Source organism: Mustela nigripes, chromosome X (genome assembly GCF_022355385.1).
Source record: "Mustela nigripes isolate SB6536 chromosome X, MUSNIG.SB6536, whole genome shotgun sequence".
NCBI lineage: Eukaryota > Metazoa > Chordata > Mammalia > Carnivora > Mustelidae > Mustela > Mustela nigripes.
Window position 1 is genome coordinate 121370967 of NC_081575.1, and position 11394 is coordinate 121382360.

General features: G+C 40.6%; 1 protein-coding gene across 1 annotated transcript; it reads right to left on the reverse strand.

The window, feature by feature from the left end:
- Positions 1–452: 452 nt before the first annotated feature.
- Positions 453–10582, reverse strand: LOC132007498 (odorant-binding protein-like). Its single transcript, XM_059385673.1, has 7 exons — positions 10458–10582; positions 9855–9994; positions 6041–6111; positions 3325–3435; positions 2218–2319; positions 1630–1682; positions 453–629 (listed from the first exon to the last, which is right to left on the reverse strand). Exons 1-6 carry the CDS (start codon positions 10533–10535, stop codon positions 1663–1665), a joined length of 522 nt encoding a protein of 173 aa, XP_059241656.1. The 5' UTR covers positions 10536–10582; the 3' UTR covers positions 453–629; positions 1630–1662.
- Positions 10583–11394: the final 812 nt, after the last annotated feature.

Below are 11394 nucleotides of genomic sequence, written 5' to 3' on the forward strand. Positions count from 1 at the left end.
TGATCCTGTTGTAAAGAAATACCAGTTGTTCCCCTCAATGTCATGAGTGATATTGTTGTCATAGTAGGCATTTTCCCTTGATTATGACTCATGGCATCACAGACGGTCCCTGTATAAGTCTCAGGGAGATACGCACATGCTCCTTGTGGTGAATAAGATGCTTCACGGAACTTTTTTCCTTGACCAGACTACCTCATGCCATTACAGTCAAAATATCGATCAGCATTTCCTCTCTTCCCTGATGGTTTAGATGTTTTTCTCCCTCTCTTTGTCATACATCTATAGCACATTGAATCCTAATGTATATTGTCTCTGATGGGATGTTGACCCTATTATAGATGTAATTTCCTGGATAGTTGTATTTAAAGCGGATATTTGTGTTTTTAAAAATTAAGCAAATTTTTGCACAAACACATATGTACAGGATGCATATATCACCAATTTATTTAATCATTTGACAATTCAGTAACTCCAAACAGCATGTGAACGGTGAGGGAGAGTGATGAAATGGGGAAAGACAGTATGTTAAGAGAAAAGGATGATGTCAAGCAGAATCAAGCAAGGCTTTCTTCATACTGTTGATCCTGATTCCATGCAGAAAAGGATGTGTCCGCTTCTCAGTGACGCGGCTACAGGAGGAGAAAACAGGACAGAAAGTTGAGTTGACTGGACTGTGTGATAGCCTGACAGGGGTGAGCCTCAGGGAGTATAAGGGTTGGGAGAGCTTTTAGTTAACCCAGCACACAAGTTCCACGGGGAATGTCAGACTCTCCATCTCTGTGATATGGGAGGACCCACTGGGATTTTTCCATGCATGTACATAGGATGGGGCCTTTCATGATTAGGATCCCTATAAAATGGAAGAAGCCACTGGAATTTTTCCATGCGTGTACATAGAATGAGACCTTTCATGATTAGGATCCCTTTCAGGACTTTGATAATTTCAGAATTCATGTTCACAGGCACCCCCCATCCAAAAGGATTTTACAGGATCTTTGATGGAGTTACCCTCTGCTCTTCTAATTCTAAAAGCTTTATGGCTTAAAGATGTTGTATTCAGCCTGGAAGCTAATGTCTCTGTTTGCTCTTTTTCCCTCTGTTTCTTCCCCAAAACAGCGACAAAAGGTACATTTCAGCCTACACCAGCATCTTGCATTGATGCTCATCTTACTATAGAAAGTTCAAAAATCACACTTTAAGGGAATCTCCTTCTGCAGGAGAACACACCTGGGAGGCATGTATCATGTAGCGTTTTGGGGGAGTTTCCAACGTGGCAATTACAATGATGTGAAATCATACCTGTTGTGTGTAGGAGTGTGCAGAGGGAATAGGGACGTGTGTAGACAACCCTCAACTGAGACTGAATGAAAAACCCATTGTTTTTCCAGTCATCCCTGCCGACTTCTGCCATCTCCTGCTTCTTTCGGAAGAACTGTGATTGCTATGATTCTTGCATGATAAGCCTTTGTCACCAACACTGCTTTTTAGCATGAATGTACTAGGATGTGATATTTGCAATTTCAGTAGGACTCGGGGTAAACACAATAACCTCATAAAAAAGCTCTCTACTGACATAATTATTGGGCTAGTTGACATAGAAACCCTCACAACAGAGTCATGTTTACTTACAATATTTAGAAGGAGCTGGCGTCACTGGTTTTGTTAATTGGTGGGACAGTCGTCTGGGGACAAAACAAATACAAAAAGTGAAAAAAAAGGACCAACCAATCATGACCATTTCCCAATATTTGTAAGGATTTCTTCTTCTTCTCCCTCTTCTCCCTCCTCCTCTTCTTCTTCTTCTTCTTCTTCTTCTTCTTCTTCTTCTTCTTCTTCTTCTTCTTCTTCTTTTTTAATTTGAATTTGAAAAATATTTCATTTGTTTGAGCAAGAGTGAGAGTGAGTGGGGACAGGAGCACAGAGGGTGTGGAGTCTGATGCATGGAGTTAAAATTTTTAAATTAAAATTAAAATTAAAATTAAAATCGTGACCTGAGCTAAAATCAAGAGTCGGACACTTAACCAACCTCACCACCTGGGTGCCCCATGATTTCTTCTTTTAAAGGAAGGGCTTTATAAAAGATAATTTGTGGAAGAGAAAATACAAAAAAAAAAAAATCTGTTTGTTTTCTTGTAACTTATTTACATATCAGGTAAGGGATATATTCAGGTTAAAAAAATATTATATATATATATATATATATATATATCACATTACCGGTACCGACGAGCTTTAAAATATTTTCTTCCGGAATATTCCTTTGTCTAACCAACTCCTTGAATTTCTCAACGTCTTCCTCATTGACTTGATTTGTTCTGCCTGAAAATCACAAGGCGTAAAGCAGAAATTGCCCATTAGACCCTTAGGGATTTCTGAATACAGAACGAGAAGCACGAAGGGGGAAATCTAGTCTTTCACTGAGTCTCAGACCATTACCATTGACCTTGTCTCAATGTCAGCTGTCCGACTTAGGTGGATAGGAGCCATTAAACTCTCCATGATTGCATGGCCATGAGCTGTCCAGGACTGCAGGACCCCAGGGACACATCAAGAACTTCATGAATCTTGGACCCAACCCATCAAGAACATCCAATCTATGGTGTGTCTACCTTTGCCTCAGAATCTGTGTCTGACACGCACGTTGGGTTCTGGACCCAAACTACAAAGGTGATTCTCACCTTCCAGACAAATAACATCCCCATGGCACGTAGGCTCAGAGATGGCTTGTTTCATCTTGTTTTGTTTTTTGTTTTTTGTTTTTTGTTTTTCAATTTAAACCACAGTACTCCAATGCCTTTTTCCAGATTGAAACCCAGGATCTCAGAAACTCTAGCACCCATCTCCACACACTTGTGTGTTATTCAGGGATTGAAATAGTCCGTGTTGGCAACAACAATGCATTAGAAAGACGAAATAGAATGAAGGTTTATTTTGAAAGCCTCTGTCCCGAGGCTGGTCAGTGGATTTGGGAAAAAAAAAGGAGGGGGTTGTAAATTGAAGGATTGGGGTCAACGTGAAGAAAGCTGAGGTTTGAAATTAGTTGACCTGCTACGAAACTATTTCTAATGAAACTCAGTTTTGTTTTGTTTTTAATTTTCCATTTTAACAAATGGGAGTGATTTTTAAAGACCTCCGTCTTCTCCTGACTTTTGTTGACACCTTTCTTTTTCGAATCATTCCAGAATCCTTGACACAATGCGCATGAAGACTCTGGCCTGGTTGGCAGAATCATGAATCGTGTCCCAAAGTACTGATTTTCTCTGTGAAAATGCTGACAGTCGCGATATGATACGGCCAGGACCACCGCTAGGATGTCCTACGTACCAGCCAATAAAACGAGATCTGTGGTGTGTCCTTCCTCGTCCATGTTGATATCATACCCCAGCATAACGTTTGGGGTTATCCTGACAACTTGGAAATCGTTGGTCCCCTCATCTGTGAGGGAGAAAAAAAATATATATATATGTAAAATTTGTATAAACTTATATAAAATTTATATATGTCTATAAAGACTCGCCTTTGTTAATTTATGGTAGATTGGCTTTACTGTGACGTCGTTGGCATATGGGTAACGACATTCTCGTACCAGACTCTGCGTCCCCTTGGCGGTGTAGTATAAACATTAATGTTGCTTATGACAATGAAAACAAGAAGGGTAGGGAACACTTTTCCTTAGTGCTACCTTCTTCGGCAATGAAACATTTCACACCTCCCAGGGTTACTAAAACAGTCCCTAAAATGGTTGCCATGACACCCAAGGGTCTTCAAACAACATGCGTTGGGATTATATAGCATATTATCATATACAAGTTTGAAATCTTTTCATATGGGCCATATCCCAGCAATGGAGTTGACCTGTCTTTAGACCAGCTGCGGTTCAAAACTATGCATAACCTTATGCTGAGTGTCTAGTCTGCATGGGGCAACCCTCCGGGCCTTTGGTTAACACCAAAGTCTGCATTCACTCTTCCCCTTCATCTAGGTGTATTGGTGAACACATTGAAAACTTCCACAAATGCACCCATTTTTATGACTATTGGTTATACTGTGAGCACATCATGGGTGGGGACAATCTCAACATTCGGTTCAGATCCCGCAAGCACGGGGCACCTTCCTCTCTGGCTGTTCCCATCCATCCTGCCACGTTTCTAAGAAAAAGAAAACACCACCGATCCACACATCATGTCTTCACCAAACCTTCCCACACCCATTCTCCCTTCACACCACAGCATACATAACACCTTATTGGAACCACTGCTCCAGATTTTACCTGAAACTCTGCCGGTTTGTGTGTCCCACTGAACTAGCATTAGTCTACCACGGCGAAAGACCAAGGAGCCCCGGACGGAACTTCACCGTCTCCCGGACAAGTCTCTGAGCCTTGCCCAAGCCTACTCTAGCTCCAAGAGTCTGGGGTTAGGTGAAAGAATTTAAATATGGTTTTGTGCATCTCTATAAAGATTTTCGGTAACCACTTGCTTGGATGACGATGTCCTAAAGGAAGGCTTTGCAGGAAACCTCACTAAGTTGGTTTATAAAGGGAACGCAGGTCATGGAAGAGGTGGGATTAAATACATTCAGGCCACCACTAGTTTGGTCCCTTGGTTTCTCCAGAACGGACCTGGGTAGGTTCCAAATCCTAGTTCCCAAAGTCAGCTCAAAGTAAGTCAAGCTCATGGTCTTTCTCTCCTGCCTTAAATTGCCGTGCCCAAATCCCATTAAAAAGGGCTACAGAAATGCAGAAAATAAAAGAAAGGGTGATGGAGAACATCAATGGCACAAGAAAACAGAAAGATCATCTACAAGTAAGAGAAATGAAATCATAATTTAAAAAAAAATCTCCTGGTAATATAGACGTGGCCGAAGGACAGGCATGTAATTGACTTTATTTCCGTATCTTCTACTTAACTACATACTCATTGTGCTGTTTCTTATCTCAGACAAGGGCTGTAACCACAGATTTACACATTTACATTCTCATATGATAGTTAGACATGAGGCCACTTAAAATTTGGAACGTTGTTTAGGGTCATTAGAAAGCGCTTAGTGGGGACACCTGGGTGGCTCACTGGTTAAGCAGCTGCCTTCGGCTCAGGTCATGATCCCAGCGTCCTGGGATCGAGTCCCACATCGGGCTCCTTGCTCAGCAGGGAACCTGCTTCTCCCTCTGACTCTGCCTGCCTCTCTGTCTGCCTGTGCTCGATCTCTCCCCCTCTCTCTCTCTGGTAAATAAATAAAATCTTTAAAAAAAAAAAAAGATTATAATAAAAAAAAAAGATTATAATAAAAAAAAAAAAAAGAAAGCGCTTAGTGATGTGATTCTAAACCGACATCCACATGGCTTTCGACAGAAGCTGAGCTTATGAAGAAATGTGCCTGGTGTTGGAAATAACTGATTCCCTTGGATTTTAAGTTAATCGCCGGCTCATGGAACGGTATAAGAGGCTTTAAGACAATTTTTTAAAAAATGTATTCCACTGGGGCACCTTAGTGGCTCAGTGGGTTAAAGCCTACGCCTTTGGCTCAGGTCATGATCTCAGGGTCCTGGGATCGAGTCCCGCATCGGGCTCTCTGCTCAGTGGGGAGCCTGCTTCCTCCTCTCTCTCTGCCTGCCTCTCTGCCCACTTGTGATCTCTCGCTGTCAAATAAATAAAGTCTGTGAAAATAAAATAAAATGCATTCCATTAAAGCAAAATGACATCAATACGTAAGCTCAGGATAGACCCGTTAGATTGAGTTCCTAAGGTCATTTTACCTTATCTGGCAACATTTTCATGCAGTTGAGAACCTTAGGAAACAAACCATCTAAACACGGTCTGACCACTCCCTTAATAATACTCGTAATTGGAAGGAGTCACCCATGTCCTATGATCGAACTGTCTGTGCATGACAAAATAAAGTGCTCGGAAGATTTAGGGATATTGTGCCCGGTCATACTTCTGATCGTTCATCAAAGTAGAATTCAGGAATACAGTGTTCCGGAAAGAAAGTTGAGGTGAAGAATTCAATCTTAAAATATCCGGAAACCGATGATACTTACAATCGACACGGATCAATTCGTTAAGTCCTATTGTTCCCGTGATTGATTTTTCTTGGCATTCTCCATTCTGCCTAAAAATCAAAAATGTCTTTAAGTGGGTGGGCGAAAACCGTGAAACCCTGGTCCGTAATGAACATCTTTGTTCTTTGGGCCACAGAAAACCCTATTTGAGGTGTCCCGTCAGTGCCTAGGAACCATGGTAAACAACGTGACCTTCGGAAGAGAAATAGGTGTCCCACCATCAAGGGTCACCTGGCAAGGATGTCTTTGTCTACACCTGGCATCAGACTAGTCGTTTTAAGGACAGGACATACAAAACACGTCGTATTTAAAGCCAGTTAAACATGAAGACATATGAGGGAGCCCCCGGGGGGCTCAGATGGTTTAGCATCTGCCTTTGGCTCAGATCATGATCCTGGGGTCCCAGGATTGAGTCCCAGCGGGCTCCCTGCTCAGCAGGGTGTCTGCTGCTCCCTTTCCCTCTGACCCTCCTCCTCACCTGTGCTTTCTCTATCTAAAATAAGTAAATAAATAGATAAATAATAAAAAATACATAAAAAATCCAAAATACTGGAAAGTTGTTAAAATATTAGAAAATAATAAACATTTTCTGGTAACAGAGAGAAATAGCTCTCGAGACACGCCTGAGCTATTCTCACAACACAGGGAAAGATTTCTTACCCAATATAAAAAACAAAAACACATCCCCCCAAAAAGAACAAAGAAATATGGGTTTAATTTAATCAGAACCACGAACTTCCATTAAAAACAAAAAACCTAAGAAAACGAAACACCGAACAACATATATATATAAACACATTGCACCCACACACCCACCGACACACACAAGCCCACATGATTCACGTATGTGATATGTGGAAAGTAAATGCATATTCGAAACAATCGTCATCTATGTGTCCCATATATAGCAAAAGAGTCTGTGTGTCTCTGTGACCAAAAAATGTGTATTTGGAAAAATAGGAACATTGCGTACAACACAAATAATTCAACAGGAAAGAGTCCGACTAAAATGAAGCAAGGTGTTGAACAGATAGGTCACAAAAGAGGGGCCCCAGGAAGCCGAGGTCCCCACTTTGAGTCATTAGGGACGTGCAAAGTAAAACCCTGTACCTACATGGGTAAAGCTTTATGGCGGCTGAGAAAAGCCAGAGGAGACGCACTGTGTGCGATTCCCCTGTGTGATGGTCTGGAACAGAGGAGCAAAGCTTGTCAGAAAAGTTCTCCAAGGGGCCACACGGGCAGACCCTGGGAGAGAAGCAGACTTGCGGTGGCGATGGAAAGGTCCCATCCCTTGACTAGCAATGACCAACGGTCGTACATGTGTGTGTGTGAAAACGCACCCACTATGCCTTCACGTGCACGCCTGCGATCTCACGTGCATGACATTTCTGTAGACCTGACTGCAGAATGAGGGGCCCCAAGTAAAGTCAAAGAAATGCAGACGGATATAAAAGTATAAAAATGACCCCAAAACATCATAGGGGATTCTTTAAAAAAAATATGGAGGAGCTCCTGGGTGGCTCAGGGGGTTAAGCTTCTGCCTTCAGCTCAGGTCATGATCTCAGGGTCCTGGGATCGAGCCCCGCATGGGGCTCTCTGCTCAGTGGGAAGCCTGCTCCCCCCCAATTCTCTCTGCCTACCTCTCTGCCTACTTGTCATCTCTCTCTCTCTCTCTGTCCAATAAATAAATAAAAAATATTTAAAAATATTTTTAAAAATATGGAAAACTGACAGATATACTTATTAGCTTATGATGTCTGCGTAATTTCATTATATGTATATATAACATCTAACCAACAGTATCGTAGATTATACATAATCAATTCTATATCTATCGGGATAGGATATGTGTGTCATTTGATTATGTGTATGTATAACACATAATCAACCACATTGTAGAGTGTATGTAATCAATTATATAATTAATTATATAGCAGTTGTATTGGTCAACTATATATCAATTATATAATTATATACCTGCATAGCATTATATATACTATAATTATTTTGTATTATATATAGCAGTTTATCCATGACTAAGATCAGAAAGCATTCCAGTACTATTAATGGAAGGCTTGCACTACTGCTGTCATACATATATAAAATAATTATATGTTACCATGTATAGATTATGCATTTTATATATTTTAATCATATTATAATAATTGTTATTATATATTATAATTTATTATATATTAAAATTATTATGTATTATTACATATTATGATTGTAAAACACGTTTATAGTTATCAAACATGTTCATTCGTGATATTTGTACATCAATTATATCAATTATATTTGTATATGTAAAAATATATATATTTGTATTATACATTATTATGTAATAATATACATTACATATCATGTATTATATATAATATTATTTATATATCATATATTTATATAACATATTATTATATGCTATAATTGTATCATATATAATATATTATGAATATTATATTATATATTATGTATTATATATTATTATATATTATAATTGCCAACCACGTTTATAATTATCTAACATGTTCACTTGTGATATTTCCATACCCATTACATCAATTACATTTGTATATGTATAAACCCATCTCTCCGAACGTAACCCTCTTATTTTACTTTCTCCACGCTCATCTTTTTTTTGCCTTTTGTTCTTCAGCACCTGTGCCTGTGTGTGGAAACTAGAGAGACAGGTCCTCACCCAGTTTCTTATAAGGCACGACTTTTGACGCATGTCCTGAACCCCTTTATCCTTGGAAGAATCACCCTCCCCTCTAAGCCCCTTCCAATTTCTCCCCGACTCTTAACAGATGAACGCATCTCTCTCCTCATTTTCAGTCCTGGGCTCCTGTGTGTTCTCCCGCCAGGACCTTGCCGGGTATCTCTAAGCCTCGTACTATTTCCTTTACATCTCCCTCAAGGCCCCGTTTGCAAAGTTCTGCCACTTTTCTTGCACTGCCAACTTTTCCGACTATGAAGCCATCATCCGTTTCCAGTGCAGTTCTCCCTGGATCGGAAGGACTGCAAACAGTAAAGATTAACAATTCCCTTTCCACGTGCCCTGCAAACATCGGTTTTAACCTTACACACAGTGGCTCTGTCTGCATGATTTTGTGCTTTGGGATGCCCTATATTTCTTTTAAATGATTCCTCCTGCTTCCTTCCTTCAATTCAAAGCCCTTTCTGTTCATCCGTGTGCCAACACGTGTCCTGTTTCTTCCTCCTTTGTTGGAAAATTCCCAGTTCCATCTTCAAAGGCATCCTATACATACCCTGTTCCTTGTGACCTTTCATAGAACACCCCCCAACCCCCACCATACAATCACGGGCCATTTTCAGGGGGTCTCTTTCCATCTAGACCTTACCCTTACCATAGAATTTCATTGTGGTATTCTTAGGAGTTTAGAGATCTGGATCAGACTCTATTTTACCAGTGAAGGTAATAAATAAATAAAAAATTCTCATCTTCTCTTAGTCTTTTGAGTTCTTAGTAAAATGCCTATCCTATAGTGGGCATTTCATAACTAATAGTTGAAGTAGCAAAGGCTTTGGTAAAGGTCACAATTTGATGATGTTCAAAATTTGCTACTTGTGAGATCTGCAGGGTAGAGAATGATAGAGCCAGTGGCAGGAAACCTACAGTCCCAGAAGCTCCATGAAGACCATCTCCTTAGAGCAAGAAGGCTGTGCTCAATTTATAAGGAACTGAGACTTCAAGGCCATGCAGATATTACATTGCAAACATGGAGCTCAGATGCATTAACAGGTGTGTTTGCTCTGTGTGATTTTTACTTACTTGACAAAAAAATCGAATAAGATTCTCCTTCTTGGCACGTCCACATCAATACGTCTCATATAACCCCTGAATGGGCTGTTTTCCCTGAGCTTCTCAAAGTTGCTAGCGGCCATGTACATCGTCTGCCATTGTCCTGTAAGCTAAAGGCAAAGGTCCTATCAGTAACTTTATTCAATTTCTTTTTATTTTCTCCGACATCATTCCATATGGTTATGCCTTGTCTTTTGCATCAGCACAGAACTAACTTTTTGAAGGATTTATAAACTACTGGAAAAAGCCAAGTCGGCAACAAATCAACACATTTGACATAGTCCTAAAATAGCATATCCATTCTTACCCAATGCAAGACCTCCACCCTGATAGCTCATGGGCTGTTGCATGTCCTCTTTTACAAGTACACTAGAGATGTATAAAGGGCCAGTTAGTAGACTCTAGGAGACACGTACAGTAGACATGTGTAAGAAGCCTATTTACAGAGGAGTTCTCAGTTTCCAGGTAGATGGCTAACCCTGACACATATCAATTAGATAGACATAGTAAACCCCCCCAAAACATGCACATACACATAAAGACCTCTTTGTCAGATCACCCAGTTTCTGGTACCTGTGCCAAATCATTAAGTAAGGGTAGCTGGGCGTCGCAAACCGCAACCAGGACAAGAGACAACAGTAAGATCTTCATGTCTCCAGCACGTCTTGGTTCCTCCTCTGAAGAAGCTCTGAGTAGATTGCCGGTTGCTAAGATTCTGAATTCTCATTGCTTTATATAGCACATGTCTGTGGATGTGGCAATGTTTGTCTATTTGTCATTTGTCATTCTTTTCAAGGGAGCGTTGTGTAACACTGACAACATCCTGGTTGGCGGTGATGTATGCCAAAGACCTATGAGATCTGGGGCAAGTTGCTCATTTCTTCCTCGACTCTGGAAAAGACATTCAGAAGCTCGGTTGGCCTGTACCATTGTTTGGATCAAGCCTGCATATCTCATGTAATGTGGATACTCCCTCGTTCATTCTTGGGGAAAAGAGATGTGCCCTTCCCTCTTTGTTGGATACGTTGTGAGGAGATCACCTTCCTGCCCCAGCACAAGTGTTCCCTGTTCCTTGTGAAAATATGGAAGGATGGACGTGGGGGCTTTGCCACAGACCAACTCATAAATACAAATGCCAACATGCAGGTTGGGAGACATCTGGTCTTCCTTTTTCCCAGCAAGCTGAGGGTGAAACCACTTTGAGGCTCTTCATAGACAAAGCTGGACACAGTCCTGAGCGTGTCTGTCCCTCTGAGCTTATTATGAATATCAGATAATTATATACCTACGGAAAGCTCATAGGAGAGTGTTTAGCTTGGAGAAAATAGGTCTTAAATTGTTATTTATATCTTTGAAGAAAACCAGTGAACCAGTCAATCAAATAAGAGCCTTTTAGGAAGCTGCTACCATCATTGGTTTGTTCAACATTAAATGAACTTGCCACTCATCCTTACAGGCTAATAAAGTGAAACAAGAAAACAGGTATCTTGCGATTCTTTTGCTCACATCT